The sequence below is a fragment of the Seriola aureovittata genome, chromosome 3 (assembly GCF_021018895.1).
Source record: "Seriola aureovittata isolate HTS-2021-v1 ecotype China chromosome 3, ASM2101889v1, whole genome shotgun sequence".
Classification (NCBI taxonomy): domain Eukaryota; kingdom Metazoa; phylum Chordata; class Actinopteri; order Carangiformes; family Carangidae; genus Seriola; species Seriola aureovittata.
Genome location: NC_079366.1, coordinates 27,758,395 through 27,776,152, shown reverse-complemented (window position 1 = coordinate 27,776,152; position 17,758 = coordinate 27,758,395). Strand labels below are relative to the sequence as shown.

At 42.6% G+C, this 17,758-nt stretch overlaps 1 protein-coding gene across 3 annotated transcripts in view; it reads right to left on the bottom strand.

Moving 5' to 3' along the window:
• Positions 1-17,758, bottom strand: part of LOC130166082 (voltage-dependent T-type calcium channel subunit alpha-1I-like) — a 140,064-nt gene that overhangs the window by 75,758 nt on the left and 46,548 nt on the right. For all 3 annotated transcript variants that reach the window (XM_056371419.1, XM_056371420.1, XM_056371421.1), the window contains 4 exons: positions 15,947-16,289; positions 14,861-14,953; positions 5,728-6,067; positions 5,243-5,649 (listed from right to left, as the gene is read on the bottom strand). In XM_056371419.1, the coding sequence (XP_056227394.1) occupies positions 5,243-5,649; positions 5,728-6,067; positions 14,861-14,953; positions 15,947-16,289 (1,183 nt within the window). The remainder of the gene's footprint in view (positions 1-5,242; positions 5,650-5,727; positions 6,068-14,860; positions 14,954-15,946; positions 16,290-17,758) is intronic.

Sequence of the window (17,758 nt, the reverse complement as noted above, 5' to 3'; positions counted from 1 at the left end):
TAACATTCATATAGTTATAATGGTGATGGGATTTGGTCATTATTTCTTGAGCTAATTTGTAATTGAATTAATTCTGGACAGGCTTGACCTGCCACGAAACCATACAGCCACCAAAATGGCTAAAATCTGAGAAAAAAAAAGAGACTAAAAACTAAGCAAAGGAAGCTGACAGAAGAAACATCGTGAGAAGGGAGTAACAGAAAGGAAAATGGGTAGAGACGGGGTAATGGGGGAAGAAATGAGAAGCAGTAGGCTACAACAAAAAACGGAGGGAATAAAATGTGAGTGTGGACATTACAGTATCTGCGGGAACATTGTGGTCTGGTTGTACATCCATAAATAAAAAGCAGTCCCAGTCAATCAATACTTTGGCGGAAATAAGGTTATCATTTACACACATGCAGCGTGATAAACATGTTTAACTGCACATCTGAAAGTCGTCTCCACACGGCTGAGTTCTCGCTTTCTCTCCATCTGTCTGTCTGGTGTCTTGTTTTCTATCGCTTCCTCACCACTTTGTCGAGTTATCAGCCATTTTTCTCACCGTGGATCGAATAGTCCAAATTGATTGGTGGAAAGGGCAAGGAGGAGGACAAAAGCTTATACACATAACCAGACTCACACACACACACACACACACACATGCATTTACAGCAGTAGGGAGGACTAGAAAACTGTACTGGCTAGGTGCAGTTTTAGGATATTACTGACAAATACAGTGACAAGCAATAAAAAAAAAAAGCTGGCGTGTTGTTCAAATATTGTCTGCTCTGCCAGTCCACATCCCTACTGTTTGCTCCTTTCCAACTCAGCAGCAGGTAGCAGGCAAACAAAACATTACACATTTTGTCATCAATTATGGATGTTGCAGATGCTTCCATTAGAAAAAGGTCCAACATTTTTTACTCCCTGCACCGCGAAAAACGAACTGAGAGACTGAGAATTTTTGCTTCCCAAGAATAGTCTGGAAAAGCTATGGTGTAAGTTCAGTTTTGTTAACACTCAACATTGGTAGGAACAGCTGGATGTATTTATTTTGCCTTCTACCGTATTCCTTTACAATATAATTCATCTTCCTTTACTTGCTGTCACTTTCACATTGTTAATGCGGATCAATGTCTGTCTTTTCAGCTGCCTTTGACATTATTTGAGTTCTTCTCCCTCTGTCTGCCTTTCTGTTTCTGTCAGGCTTTGCTCAATATAAGGAACAAGACACACATATGCACACACACACACACACGGAGCTAAATTTGGCACAATCATGATTTCCAGCACATCACTATTCAACACAGCCCCTGTTTAACTTCAACAATGAGACTTCTGACATTTCACCAGCCCACATTCAATGGGCACTGTGTGTTTTGCATTTACATGTATATCTGTGTGCATGTGTGTGTTTGCACTGCAGCATGTATATATATATATATATATATGTGTGTGTGTGTGTGTGTGTTTGTCAGTACTAATGAGTGTTTAGCAGTGTGAAAACACGGGCTAATGATGCGTGCCCACCAGTGTCGGTAACGATGTGACGGCTGACCGCTGTTTGCAGACCAGCTGAATAGCATTGGCAGCCCCTGGAGATCCATTACTGCTGTCTCATTACTGCAGACCTGGGAACAGATCTAAAGACTTGTGTTTTCCAGTCGGCTGATGGTATGGTATGAAATAAGAGGAGTGGGGATTTGATGTCACACTGAGGAGTCACAGTTGATTTGGGAAAGTGAACAGTATGTACTTCTGAAGTGAACTAAACTAAAAGTTTTAAAAAAAGACAGCTGCAATAACCGAACCAGTATGAGACCTAAAGAAGAAAAAGGCTAATTGTAAATGCTATGAAGCTAATATTAATGAACTGCTGTGTGTATGCTCAGCAGCTGATCATTTCAAAATTAAAGATCAATATGGCTGACGCACATTACCACTGGAATGGTATTTAAAATGCAGATGCAGAAAGATAATTCTGCCCACTGTGTGCCTTGTATTGTATGACCAGCACATTTCAAACTCAAGCATAAGCAGGCGTCACTTGTGCTGCTCTGATCTGATCAGTATCAAACTTATTTTTAGGTTAGATTAGAGAATTCATATTAAGCAATGAGACGTGTGTCCTTCTTAAAGGCAAATGCTATGTGGATCAGCACCTCTCGGCTACTTTTTCTATCTATATGATGTATCCAGTGTGTGCTACAGGCATCTGTTGATGCTTGTCAGATGATGCACTTCGGGGGAGGTGGATGGTTGGGTTTACAGTGTCTGACCTTGACACAAAAATATGCCGTTTGCATCCTGTCTCCTACCAACAGTCAACACGGGCTTCTTTGAAACATGGCTGTGATCTAATTTTCTTAACAAATTATTTTTGAATACTCTGACTTGCTTTTGCTTATAATTACCAAATACTGTTGATTTCGGCTGTTAGATATTTTCAATTTGCACATGATCCCATCCCGTCCCAACAGATTCTAAAAACTGAGTATGTGGGTGTTGTTAGATATTTCGACTGTGACCGTTGCTGCACTGGCAACATCAAACTGGTCATTTCCTTCGCTTTTAATCAGGACATTTTGGCAGAGAACAACAACCATTTAGCTGTGTTGTTTGATCTCCATCCATCCCTGTCACATCTCCAAAGTGCCTGTCATGCTGCTGCATTATTTATTCCCAAACAGCTGTTAAATTCTCTGAAGTGTCTTCTCACTTGAGTAAACCATGCTGTTCAGCAGAGGATGGATTCTGAGTAAAGCACATGATGCCATTGCAGCAGCGAATGTGTAAGACAACGACTGAGCCGTCTGACAACTTCCTCCTAAGAAATATGATCATATTTCTGATGTCAAAAACAATTTAAGGTCCACTAGGCACTGAAGGAAATCCTCAAAAATAACTTTTTCTTGATTCTACAATAGACCTTTTAACATTTACAACATCAGTCTTAATTACTAACACCCCATTTATGGTCTAATCCAGCTGTTCCCAACCTTTTCCAGACGTTTTTTAAAGATTCTATTTTATTTAAAAACATTTAAAAACTTTACCCGTATTTCTATATTTTATAATCACATTTTTTCATTTCATTTGTTGGCCGACTTGCAATACCTTCCCACAGGTTGGGAACCACTGATCTGAACAAGAAATATATTGTCTAGGCCTTCAGTCGCACACGTCTTTATCAGAGGATCAAAACCTATTGGTAATGTGACGTGTTTTTATTTGTCATTAAGATCATTAGTATTTCTTTCCCAAATTTCACCTTTGTTACATCTAATAATTTAGAATAAAATGTTTTTTTTTTTTGACGACTTCTAAATTGTTACTTCTGACTTTGTTGTTAGTGTGTTTTTCCCTGAGAGACAAAACTATCTTACGAACATTTTCATCCCTCTCCAAATACATAATTCAGCGGTGATGATGGTGGCGTTACTACAGTTATATTAATATAGAGACGTGTTTCTAAAAATATGAGCAGCTCATGTGGCAAACTATTTTCCAGCCCATTGAATGTTTAAACCTGTAATGAGAGAACGCAGAGAGAGTTTGTTGTTGATAGTTCTAATAATATGTCTCGTCATGTAGTTTCATTAGCACAGAACGCATCTTTACTCTGTGTGGGTGACATCCCAGAACACACCTTACACTCTTTGACCAACAAGCTGGTTTCTTCTGATATTGAACGCACTGTCCAGATTATGTCTAACTGCTGCAACCTGGAAATTTAACAAGCATTTGTTTGGCATTTGCCACACTGGTTCTCACTCCGGGTGTAGCGGGACAGGTGAAAGCACCTCTCCACAGGATGATGATCAGAGCGGTGGGACCGATTAAGCCTCTGATACCACTGTTCAAACAGGGTGGGGGGGGCAAGACTACAGTTTGCTAAACAGGCGGTGGAGCCACAGACATCATTCCAACTCTGCTACTTCCTCCCCATTAAAGGAGCAAAGTCTCTCTCTCTGCCTCTCTCCTTCTGTCTCTCTATTTTTAGCCGCCCCTGAGATGAGAGACGACCCACCACTGCGGCGGTGGCAGGCGTGAGTGGGCGATGGTATAGCGAGAGCGAGAAATATTGATAGAAAGACAAAGAGTGCACAAAGCAGAGCGACAGAAAGAGACAGGAAACGAGGGGGGAAAAATAAGAACAAGTGAAAAGAAAACACAGAGCTTATTGCTTAGAGATCTTGGTGAGTGTGATCTGAGACAAAGGTGATGATGTTCCGGCGGCCCTGCCTGCAACCTAAACTGTTGGCTGCAGAGTCACATTACACAGGCAATATAATGGTAGAGGGAGGAAAAGGCATGTTAAAAAAAAAGAGATGGGTGTGCAGGAGAAAGAAGATAAAGAGCTTTACATTGTGGAGGAGAAGGTGAAAGAGAATTCACACTGTGAGCAGCACGACTGTCGGTTCACTCTAAAAGTACTAAACAGTGTGTTTAAATGCTATGGATTCTCCCATTCATAAACTTTCAATGTTAGCTTGTACACACACACACACACACACACACACACACACACACACACACACATAAATAAATAAATAACAACAAGAACAACAAGAAACAACAAGAACAGCATCCTTTCCCACATTAGATAATGGATGAAACCTCCCTCCGAGCTTGAGGAAATATTCGTTCCCGTTGTCTTTGAACTAAACGTTGTGAAAACATATGAAGCTTTTATGGTTTAAATCAGATTCTCAGACATGTGATTATGTGTGGATGACAAGTGACCATGACCATTAACCGAAGCTTTCAGTGTCCATAAGCAAACCAGTCACATTCCAGCAAACATCTGGGGCAAGTTTGCTTGTTTATCTCCTGTATAGAACGTGTAACTAGAGATAACTCTCACCATGTAACCTCCTAGAAAGAAGCTAATTTTTTATTATTATTTACATTAAATTCTTATTATAGTAGGAGTTCGGCTGTATTTTGTCCTTTAACAGATTAGTAGATATTTTTTTTGAGACTGTGCTGGAGAAACACTTGAAACAGCTACTTGTGAACCTTTCGCTGAACCTGTTGAATGCACCCGGTGTACGATGTAATGTCTTCATCGACAGATAAGACTTTTGAGAACATTTGATTCAAGTTTGCAAAACTCTTTGAGAGATGCTGAAAAGATAAAACACAGAGAATGACACAGATACTGCAGAGATGAAAGACAGGGAAAATATAATGAGACATGAAGAACAACAAAACATTTTAAAAGGTAAGTAGAAGTGAGAGCTGCAGCTGTCTGTACCTGCTCGTGGTGCTCGATGCCCATACTGATGGTGTTGATCAGGATGGCGATCATGATGCCCCGGTTGAAGTACTTGCTCTCCACGATGCCCCACAGCTTCCTCCTCGTCTCGTACCACAGATCCGCGCATCGCTTCCTAGGACTGCAGCCCCCATGGTTCTCTGCGCCATCCTGGCCTTTCTTGCCCTTCTCCTTACCACCAGACTGTGCCCCCTCCCTGTCCGCCTCCTCCACGGCTCCCTCCTCTGCCTCCCCGCTGGCTGCACTGCGAACGGGTCCGACGCCGTCGGTGAGCGAAGCGGCGGCGGCGCACTGACGGCAGCCCTCAGAGGCAGAGGCGGCGGCGAGGGCCATGGGCTCAGCGGGGGAGGTGTGGTCAGGTTTGTTATGGTGGGGGCAGGGAGGACCTGAAATTGTTAAATGGTCAGTGTATAAAACCATGTAACAAAATATAACTGTCTTTAAATATCATTACAGTTACATACCGTGCCTCAACACTGCTTTCCTCTCACGCCTCCCTCGTCCGTTGGCTTTCCTCTCCCTCCCCTCTCCCCCTCCTCTACCTCGCCCGACACCCCGAAAGCCACGGGGCTTCCCCCGCAGGGTGTTGAAGAGGGCGACAGTTTGTCTCCTGGCCTTGCGGAGGACGTGGCAGACCAGCTGGAACAGCTCTTCGTAGCAGTCCCCGGGTTCACTGGCGAGGGTGGAGGAGGACGAACACCGAGCTCGCTGCTCCTGCATCAGCTGATGCTCCCTCTGCTTGGTCTCCGAGAACTGGGTGGCGATGACGACCAGGCACAGGTTGATCATGAAGAAGGAACCCACCTGGGAGGAAATAGAGAGTTCACGGATGAATGGTGATGACGGCTCAATGCTGTTTCACATCCTCACCACTCGGGGCTCAAGTTCACATCACCAGATTAATCACAGCGACTCTGGACCTCCTGGAAATTAAATCAGAATTTTGCTTGATACTTTACTTATGTATACCTTCTTTTTTCTTTTTTTTTTTTTTTAAAAGCTACATCCTGATGTGATCTGATATAAAATTTTATTTTATTTTCACAATACTTTGGGTGAGATATCTGTAACCGTCCATAATCAAAACACTCAGCTTTAAAGGCCTATTTGTTGTCCTAGTATAAAAAAGTAAATATTTAATCCCAAATATAATCATCTGCAAAACCTTGGCATGAAATAGTCCTAGAGCCATAATCTGTTGTGTTAGTGGCCGGTGGATCACAGCGAGTTGGCTGGAGACCAGCTCAGCTCAGCAGTTTAGCTAGCTATGGCCTGTTTGCCCACTGGGCTGGACGATTCCAAACATTATACACACTATACAATATGGTTGCAAACAAAGCTGCTGCGAATCCAGTGAACCGATAAACTTAAACTGTAACTCCGGTGCTTCGTCTCGAGGCGATGACAGCATTTTGTTAACACGACCAGCAAACGTAAAGGTCTGTTTAGGGCCACCCGACATTAATCCATCAAAAGAGGAGAAGAGCTTTACACCCACTTTAAATATAATGTCATCACGTGTTCTCTCTTTCTTTGGAGAGAAATCACAGATTAAAGTAAGAAGTGTTATCTGGGAACCTCAGGTGACTTAAGGAAACTCCACATGATTCACATTTCTCTCAGGTTTGGTGACCAAGTCCCATTATCTCTCTTATCAGTGGAGTTTAACATACTATAATTTAGGCTACTTTCATACCATAGAGCTGCAAAGTAAGGAAGCTACTTTGCCCTGGTTCTGAGGTAAAAGTCATATTCATTTTCCCCACAGATAATGTTAGGTGAAACTCTCTGGGATGAATCATCAGTATAAAAATTAACATCTATATCAGGAAATATGTGGTTCTTTGATGAAATGTCAAAGGTGCAGTGCTCTGTAAAAACAAATTAAAAAGTAAGGTTAGAAACTAACTATGACTGCCAAGCTGCATCTCAGAGAAATATCTAATTACCCAGATTATAATTTTATTTAATGTGCTGCTAATGTTGGACAGAAACTTCACTGTTGCCAGAACTGACAATACAATCTGCAGCTAAAATCAATTTACTTAGTCCACAGAGAAATGCACACAGCCTGTATTCAGAAACTGAGCTTTAAAACCAGCCGTCAGGACTTCTGGAACTTTGTGATGTCATAACAAAGCAGTCACTGCTCACCGCTCACAGCCCTACCCACCCGCACCCACCATCCAACCTTGCAAGATTTTGGTTTCCTTTGGTTGACCTGCTATATTTTTATTGGATCACTCAGAAAACAGCCATCTAATTAGAAGAGAGGCTCAGAGCCTCCTCTCCTCTGATTGGCTCGCTGACCTGTTGTTACTACAGCTCCAGAGAGAAGCCCGAGAGAGATGTAAAACTGCATTGAGATGGTTTAGTTAGTTCTGAAAACCACAAATATATATTCTTATTCTTCCACAATATTTCTCCCCCTGACGTAGGAAAAAGCACAGAAAAGAGGAATCATGTAAAAACAAAAAATGCAGATTAATCACATGAGGTCTCCAGTGTGAACACTTACCCTGTGGAAATAGGGATTCAAATGCCATTACATATAGGAGCGCCTCCCAAATTTTCTTTGATGACATTTGAATCTCTGCAGGGGGCTGTGCTCTTTATCTGTTAAGCTGCACTGTCCCTCACTGCTCTTATCATCTACCCAGATCTTTATTTATATATATATATATATATATATATATATATATATATAAATATCTTTGCCCCCCCCCATTAAAGGTCATTAAAACCTTATCCAAAGTTTCATTGTTCAATCAAAATCAACCCAGCAAAGGTGAAGATTTGCTTAAACTTTTATCAGCAATAAATAAGTGAGTCAGAAAACCGACAGGTATGCTGTCTCGCGGTGCTGTGTGTTTGATGTTTATGGTTCACTCTCACTCCCTCACTTGATTTTTTTTTCGGCTACAGAAGGAGAGAGAGAGGGAAAGAGAAGAGAAAAGGGCAAGGTCACCCAGAGTCGCAGAGCTGATGTGCAAAAAAGAGGAGGAGAGTGAAGAGAGAAGGCAGAGAAGGGGATGAAGTGTAACACTCTCTAGGCTCTGATCAATAGTGATTGTGAAACCTTATAACCCCCTCCTGCTCTCCATCTGAACCCTAGTGACAAAGACTGTGAAAGAGCGGGGATAAAGTGTGTGTGTGTGTGTGTGTGTGTGTGTCTGTCTGTCTGTGTGTGTTTTGTGTGTTAAAGCTACTCCTCATTGATCCAAAGCAGAGATTTGTGGTCAGACTGGCTGGTTTTCACGCCAGAGCTCTGGACTCGCCGACTGAAAGGGAGGCAGTGGGTCCCAGCACCCGTTCAGCACCCTGGCTGATCCCATCAAATATTTATACTCACACTCTGCTGGAGCCAGTGAAATACAATCAGATTAGTGTGTGTGTGTGTGTGTGTAGTGTTTGCAGCAGAGTGACAAAATGAGTATGTGTGAGAGCCAATGAGAGTGTGTAGATGGAACTGAATGGACGCACTGTTGGGCTGTGCAAGAGAAAGGGAAAAAAGCCCCCCATTTTTTTTTTTTTTTTACCAAGATTTAACACAACTCCCAAAAACCAAAGCTCCACTCATTTTCAGTCAATATGAAAGTAAATGTGAAAGGTGTCGTTTACAGTAACAAATCTACTGCACTTTTCCTGTTTGGTCCGGCGCTCTCATGAAACCCAGCAACAGCAGGCGGCTGGTTTCAGCAAACTAAACCCGATAAAGCGACAGTACACTGTGCATCAGGTACCAAACTGCAGACACACAAATCCAACAAGCGACTGGTAAAGAAATTCAAACAAAGAGCAACTTAAAAAGCCAGATGTTTTTTTTTTTCAGAAGTTAATAGAGACCAAATTAATGCTAAAACAAAAAGTCAGTATTTCATTCATCAAATTGTTGTGCTCTCAAGAGACAAAATAAATAAAATAAGATAAAATAATAATGCTGTTTTAAGCTGTTTGCAAGGACAGTGAGAATATTTTAGAGGGTGGGGAACAACCAAAATCACCTTTTTTGACATATAACGCCAGTGCACCCATCTCAAATTACGTAAGAGTAATCTGTTCAAAGTGTTTTTCAGACATGAGACACCAACAACCTGTCCGCACCACAATAATTAAGCAAGCGCTCCACCAGGAGATGAGTCTGTGCAGCCTGACTCCACACAATCACTACAAAACTGGAAAGTCACCGGTTTATGATGAAACCTACAGTCGAAGATAAATGTCATGTCGTTGTAGCGATGAGTCCTTTTTAGTTGGTTCCATTTTGGATTTGATTTAAGTTGATTAAATATCTGGATTCATCAAGCTCCGTGGCCAGTGAATCCTTTATTGAATCTTACATGATGTTCTCTGATTACTGTAGTTACAGTCTCTAGGACACAACGGGAATACAGACTGATACTGTGACGCTGCTGTTAACAACAAAACGAGTTTAAAACGCTTTAAAACGAAGTCGTCAAATCAGCTGCAAAGTGCAATATATATGACAAGTGTTTGCCAATATCTGACATGTTTAAGTAGCAACTGACAGATTTATCGACCTGCAGCGAAGCGTCGAGTTCACCTGCTAGACATCCGCAGCTTTTTTTCGTTGACATTCACTTTATGATGAAGGACAATTTATACTATTTTCACTGTTGTTGTTTTTTTTTTCTTTGGCTCCTACAGCTTCTGCAGTGAGGAGCTAAATGAGCGAGGACAGGGTTAACGAATGTCACAGAGCAAAGATAATCTATGTGGTGAAAGCACAACAACCCTCCAGCAGAGCAGAATAACAATGGTTTAGGTTTGATCGGTAATTACTGTAGTTTCTATTTGTGTCAGTGTGACGCTTGTGTGGTAATTAGTCCATAAATCACAATTAAAATTACCAATTGTCTTATTAATGTGACAAGAAGAAGCTAGATCCTTAAACATTAACTTATCTAGTCACAGCTTTGTGAAATAAAAACAGGACATTTTTTTAAGACAATTTACACATTAACATTAATCAAGTCCATTCCCCACCAAAGACTCAAAAAGGGGGATTTGAAAGGATTTAGATTTGATAAAATGCTATTGAACTCCATGTCTAATAGGTTGTTTAGCAAAGATGTTAAGCTCCAATAAAGTACTGGAGTTTATAGAAGTAGCAAATGTAATTTCATCTTAATTTGAAATCTTAGTTTTGACGTTAAGCCATTTAAGCTAAAGCGGGAACAATCTACTACAACGGCAAACTCCTGCAGTGTGGGGAAACTGATCAAATGCGTATTATAAACTCATCAAACTTATGCCACATTACTTACAGAGTCTGTGGTTATTGCAGGCTGACACGGACTGATCACGCGTCAGCTGCTGCCTCAGATTACAGCAGGTGATCATGTGACATTAATGATCAGTGTTCGTTAATATCAGGTATAAGTGAGGGCAAAAAGGAGCGGCTGGGGCTTAAACACAACTGTGCGGCTGTGTAAGAAAACAGGTTGGGGCGGGTATTTCCGGATGTTAAACCTTAATTCCACGGGGCTCAGCTATTTTTCCGCGCAAAGCCTTTTTAATTCCACCGAGTCCTTTTGTCTTAACTGCTCTACATGATGGTAATCAGCAGACGCCAACAGCTTTAACTCTCTCCATCTTGATCTCACTTTTTCTCATCTGTCCCTCCGTCTGTCACTCCTTCTCTCTCATCGCTGTTTTCATCTCGCTCCCTCCTCGCACTCTCTCCCATCACTCACTCTCCATCCCACTTCAACTCTCTCTCGCGCGCTCTCTCTCTGCGAATTTCAATTTAACACGCCTAATCTGCATGAATGTTACGTGAGCAAAATAGTCAAGGCATCTAAAATACAACCTGAACCTCTCTCTCTCTCTCTCTCTCCTTCCATTCTCCGTGTCTGTCTCGGATTGCTGTCGCTCGCTCTCCTCCATCTCTCTCTATAGATAGACAGATAGATAGATAGATAGATAGGCAGAGTGAGGACTTTATTAATCCCAAAGGGAAATTGCAGTGTTCCAGCAGCCACTTCACATGAATCCCAAGAATAATGAAGAAGGCAACAAACAACGCAATCAACAGCTAAATCCTCTAATAACTAAATAAAGTATAAAAATAAAAATGAATAGGCCTGTAAGAAATTAGAGAGATTGAAGACAGACCCATAGCTATACTGTGTGCTAAATACACATATAATATAATATGATGTACTATAATATACTGTACATAAGTGCCAGTCATTGGATTTACTGTATATAGATAATATAATCTGATAAATAACACATATGGTTCATAATATCATACATAAAAAATCCAGGTAAAAAATAAAATTACCGCCTTGTGGGTGTATCCCTCCTCCAACCAACCAGGTTGCAGGAAATATGATCACAATCCAAACCATGTCTGAGTTAAAGTGTTGAATAATAGCCGGAGTCGGTTTGGCAGAACATTATGATGTCACAGTGACCTTTGACCTTTTGGATATAAAATTTCATCACTTGTGTTCACTCAAATTGTGTCATAGCCGATGAACTCACAAATTCATAGGCGTAAAATGGGTTCATTATTGAATTCAAATTCGTGCCAAATTTGGAAGGATTTCCTTGAGGAGTTCCTGAGATACTGTACTCACAAGGTCAAAACTGTGTTTCGTGAGGTCACCGTCAAATTGACCTTTGACCACCAAAATCAAAGCACTTTCAACCTTGAGTCCGAGTGAATGTTTGTACCAGATTTGAAGAAATTCCCTCAAGGTGTTACTGAGATATCGCATTCATGAGAGTGGGACAGACGGACAGACAGATGGACAGAGGACCACGCAAACATCCGGCCCTGGCTGTCGCCGGCACTGAGGAATAACTCTTCAGTCAGAGGAGTCCCCTCTCCAGCTGGCAGGACGGACTTCCTGCAGCATTCCTTGTCACGGTGAAGCTGAAGGAGTCTCCCGCTTGAAGAGCTCTCCGCTGTTTGACCAGCAGGGTCGTGGAGCGGATCTTCTTCTTGATGCGCAATAGCTTGCTCCTCTGCACAACCAACTTCATAGAAGTCTCCAGCACGGAGCCGGCCTCCCAGGTCAGGCTTCTTGGTGCCGCCGTCTCTGATGCTGCTGCACCAGCAGACTGCAGCAAAGACACTGTGGTCTGTCAGTCAGTCGGTGATCCAGGAAGCTGCGGAGGCGTCTAACTACGTATTCTGGAGCTTTTCTCTCAGCATGGATTGTGCTCCGTGCGCTCAGCGTCATGATAGTATTAAAGACGACATAATTAAAAGTCTCCTCGTCGGTCTGTCTGTCAGCGATATGAGGACATGCAGGGATAGGAGCGGAACTCTTAACATGAGAACAGCGACACGCAAATCACATTCCTGCACATACGTCTGTTGGCGAGACCTGAGACACGCTTCAACACGAGAGCCTGACTGTCACGTCTCGACTCTATGGGGGGAGGGGGGACTACAAAAAATCATGCTGTGATACTTTATCTAAAGCACATTTTTCATTAGGGATTAAACAGTGGTGATTTGCCTCCTCATTTGGATAGTGTTGCAGGCATTTCTGCTTTAGTGGATACTCAGAGGAGACATGAGGGTACATAGCTCCAGGATGTCCTCGAGTGGACAACTTACAAATAATAAACTCTCTTGGTCTCTTCTCTATTGCCACCTTCAGGCCAAACCTCATTGTTTTTTGTTTGTTAATTGTTTGTTTTATTGCCCCACTAGTGGTAAATATCCAAGAACATTCAACAGCCGTTCCCAGTCTTCACATCGACTACCTTTAAATACCTTTTGATGCCCTATTTTAATATTGCATGTTGTGTTTTCTATTTAATGTTTTAACGGCCTTTACTAAAACTAAACTTGCCTTAATACTAGAGCGTGTTGATGCCGAAGACCGGGGGACTGAGCATCATGTTGTATGACCCACTGTTAAACCTGGTGCTGTGATCAGCATGAGAGGATTCGCTCTAATTAATAACGTTTCATTCAAGATCAAATAGGGACAGCGAGATGTGGTCGCTCCATCTCTCCACTCCTCCGATCCTCTTTCTAATTTCATGCCGACACACCGGTCCATCATCACCACCCTCTGTTTTTTTTTTTCTCTTTATCGATCCACTCGTCCGTCCATCCATCAGTCCCTTTCCCGTCCCTCCTCCACTTCTTCCCTCTTAATCACCCTCTCTCTTAAGCTCGCCGCCATCTTTCTCCCGGCTTTCCATACCTCTTCTCCATTTCCGTCTGACCCCCTTCCGTCTATTTTCTCTCCCATTTCATCATCTTTTTTTTGCACCCCCCCGTTTCTTACTTTCACTTACTCCTGTCCTCAGCTATTTTTCTGCCTTTCCACCCCTCCTCGGTGATGTTTCCACATCCAAAGGCAGCCATTATATCACAGACTCATGTCGAAGATAATGTCCCACAGCAAATCTGTGGAAAGAGCGTGGGAATGTGTCCTTGTCTGTGTGTAAATATATTTGTATGTATGTGTGTGTTTCTGCGTGACTGGGAATAAGGAGCAGTGTGACAGATATATGAATGATGCTCAGGACACTGCTCAGCGAGGAAGGGGAGATGAAATGACGGAACGGGGGGGGGGGGGGGGGGTGAATGGAGCCAGGAGGTGGTAGAGATAAAAGGAAGAGAGTGAGACACACAAAGATGCAGACGGGAGGGAATGGAGGGAAGTGTTAGCAGACACAAGGATTGATAGATGCCAGGAAAAGGTAAGAAAGGTAGGGGTGGCAGAGAGCAGTGATTGACAGATTCAAGGAGACGGTAATGGTGGGCGAGTAATGTTAGAAGAAATTAAGGGGTGAAGAACGAAGGGAGGGTTCATGAGACGAGAGGAGAGGCAGAGCTTATGTCTGCATCTGAAGGCAGGCAATTAAAAGTGTAATAAAAAGACAAGACGGCCCCTGGGTTAGAGAAGTAACTGGGACTGGCATTTACGCTGCATTATGATACATACACACACACACACACACAAACACACACAAAATAATATAAGTAAGAGAACACGCATCAACGCTCATACACAAAAAGGTACACACAAACACCAATCGCAGCAGATACGCACAGAGAGAGAGAGAGAGAGAGAGAGAGAGAGAGAGAGAGAGAGAGAGAGAGAGTGGAATTAAAAAGCGTTTTATCAGAACAAAAGGGGGGGGGTTTCTTTAGGGATTTCAGCTTTTCACTATGACACTATCAGCCCTGTGTGTGTGTGTGTATGTATGTGTGTGTGTGTGTGTGTGTGCATGTGTGTGTGTGAGTGAGTGAGAGAGAGTGCAAGAGGAGTGACAGCGTTTTTCCTCGCCGTCATCTGTAGCTTGGCAACAAAAACAGGAAAATGTAAAAATAAGACAGTTGGTTGACTGCAGAAACTACAACTTCACTGCATGTACGTGTGTGTTAGTGAGTGTGTACTCGTGTGTATTGGCACTCAAGCGTGTGTCTCAGCTTTAAGTGGGATTACATCCTCGTGACATCATAAGATTTCAAGTCCATTAAAGAGCCATGAGATCATTTTTTTTACATGTGATTTTGCAGACATGTACAACATCCTGATGAATGAAGTTACCTGTGTGTATTTGTGTGTGCGAGTAAAGCCAAGCGTGACTTACAATAATCAGTAAGATGAAGTAGATGAAGTTGTAGAATGAATGCGCGTCCATCACATAGTACATGATCTCCACCCATCCCTCCAGAGTGATCACCTACAGGCAGGAAAAGAGCTGTGAACACACAGGCGGCAGCTACATCCACAGCTAATCTCATCCTCAGGGCTGAAATACCGGTGTTGGAAGAATAGTTCAAAGGGCATTTATACTCCTTCCGGTGGGAAAGTCGTGATGTGAAGATTCATACCACCGCACCGCTACAGCCACTGCAGCCAGAAAACAGTTCATTTAACTGAACGTAAAGGCTTGGAAAACAGCTCGTCCGCTTTGTCTGAAGGTAAGAAAATCTGCCTCTAAAGCTGTTATATGAAAAAGTCGAATTTCCACTGGCTGCCTGACAACTGTTCCCGGCCAAGAAATAGAGCGACACATAAATGCAACACGTAAAAAGACAAGTTTTTGCAGTTTGTTATTTCCATGGATGAAACAAATGAGATCTTCAGTAAGATGTGAAGCAGTGATCTTTTTGGTGCTGTTATCAGGCTAGCTGCTTCCCCCTGTTTCAGGTTTTCATGCTAAACTAAGTTTAAGCTGCTAGTGGCCGTATTGTTGTATTAACATACAGACAAGACAGTGGTAATGATCTTCTCATTTAACTCCGACCAGGAAGTGAATAAACCTATATCACAAAATGCTGAACTAATCGTTTAACATACTGTGTAGTGCTAAGTTTCAATACAACTTTTCTATTTATTTGTGTGTTTTCTGAGTACATACTGTATATCACCCGGCAAACAAGAATGTATGTGACAGGATGTAAAATGTTCTGTATGTGTCCTGAGCTGCTTCCTGCTTCTGTGTAACTGGTGTCTGATCTGTGCTCATAATAACTTCAAAAGCCGTTTTGATACGAACTTTTCAAGTGTTACGACATGAGGATTTGAATGTTTCCTTCTCACTTAAGTTGCTTCTGTCTGTGAAAACGTTGCTGAATATTGCTAAAGCTATTTGAAATGGCTCATTGAACACCGTGAGACAAAAACAAAGCTGTCTGGTTGGTGCTCTGTTTACATGTTACAAAATTCCCACCTGGAAGATGACAATCCAAGCATAGGCAATGTTGTCAAAGTTAATGGCTCCTTTGTGCGGGTTGCTGTGCCCAGTATGACACCTGGTGTAGTACTGGTTCCAGTTGACACAGAGCCCCGCTACGCTGACGCTCCCGTTGGCCAGAGGCTCGGGGCTCAGGCCCAGCGACTGGCGGTAGAGGGCGTCGTCTTTGTCCAGGCAGCACGTCCTGCCTCCCTCGCGGCGAGCCGGGACGTCGGAGCAGGACATGATGCCGTTGTCGACCGGCAGGGAGCAGATGAAGGGCCGCTCGTCATCCTCGTCGGGCATGTAGTAGGGCCGAGGCAGACTGATGCCCGTAGTGCTGGAGGTGTGAAGGGAGAAGGTGGTGAGTTCACTGCTGTGGTTTCCATTTGAAAATGTAAAAACATGAGCAAAACCACAGGTACACTTGTAAAGCTGTGATATTTCAAACACTGACTCATGTAGAAGGTCTGTGATGTACTGAAAACTGAGGCTGGGCATAAAATATGATTGTGCTTGATGAGTATTGAGTAAAAATTTGAAAGCAAATATGCTGCAACAGGAGTTACTAGAAGAACGCTTGTGACACATTTACAGAAATCCTGAGACACATGAAAGAGCTTCTGCTGATGCCAGAATCAAAAGCTTCCCAGTCTCACCCACACGCTTCCACAAACACAGGTACTGTATGGAGAGAGACTGCGAAGTGCCGACATAGACGAATGCATGTGTGCGAGTGTGCATCCGTGATAATTTTGTCATGGGAATTGTAGACAGACCAAAACCACTTGTCCTTCATGGATGTTTCCAATGTTTGCGTGCTGTGAGAGACTGGAACTGAAAGCATATAATGTAATGATCACAGGCAGAGAGATGGGTGGATGAAAGGACAGACAGCGAGAGAGAAAGAGAGAGCGAGGGAAAGAGAGAGAGATGATTATTGTTTGTAAGGGTTCAAATTGAAAGAAAATTACACCACAGACGGACAGGAAATGTGGCGATGGAGACACCCTGACTCACCAAGCTGACAGTCTCACTTGTCTCTGTGTCTGACAATTTCCTGTAGTTTTTGTGTTGTGTCCGACATCGGCTGTATTCCGGACACATTTGTGGCCGTCCTACTGGCAACGACGGCAGTCTGTGAGAGAGCTGTCTGACTGGCTCCTCAGCCGAGTGAATCACTGATTTCACCCATTTAATGTGATCGTTGTTTATTTCTTTCATTTTTTTTATTTTTGTGCTTCTGACCTTTCTTCTCTAACAAACAACAGATTTGCAAATGCCGACTGTCAAACAATCCAGAGGCTGAGAAAAACCTTGAGCAAAGCAAAGCTTGACATGCAAATAACAAAACTGTTAAATCAACTCCATAGTGTTGTGAAAATGATAGTTTAGTTTGCTTTGTTTGTCTATCTTTGATATTCTCTGGATTACAAATACAAAGTTTATTTCCTCTCACACTGACGAACAAACACTACCAGTCAAAAGTTTTAGAGCACTGACATTTTTCTACTTTGTACTGAAATTTAAAGGAGGCTATTTGTGAGTTTTGCTATTGCTACACAGCCAGCATTAGCATTAACAGCTGTACACTTAACAGTCTTGACAAGAGCTTCCACCATTGTTGCATCTAAAAGAGATTATCATATGCCCTCTAAGCAGCGCTACTTCTTCAGGGAAGACTAGAGTGACTCGGTATCAGAAAGTGACGAGGCAGTCTTGCCATACTGGGGCTAGCTGGTTAGCATGCTAACTTCAGTAGAAGAAAAAAGAAGTGATAGAAAAAGAAGCAAACAAGAGGATAGCTTT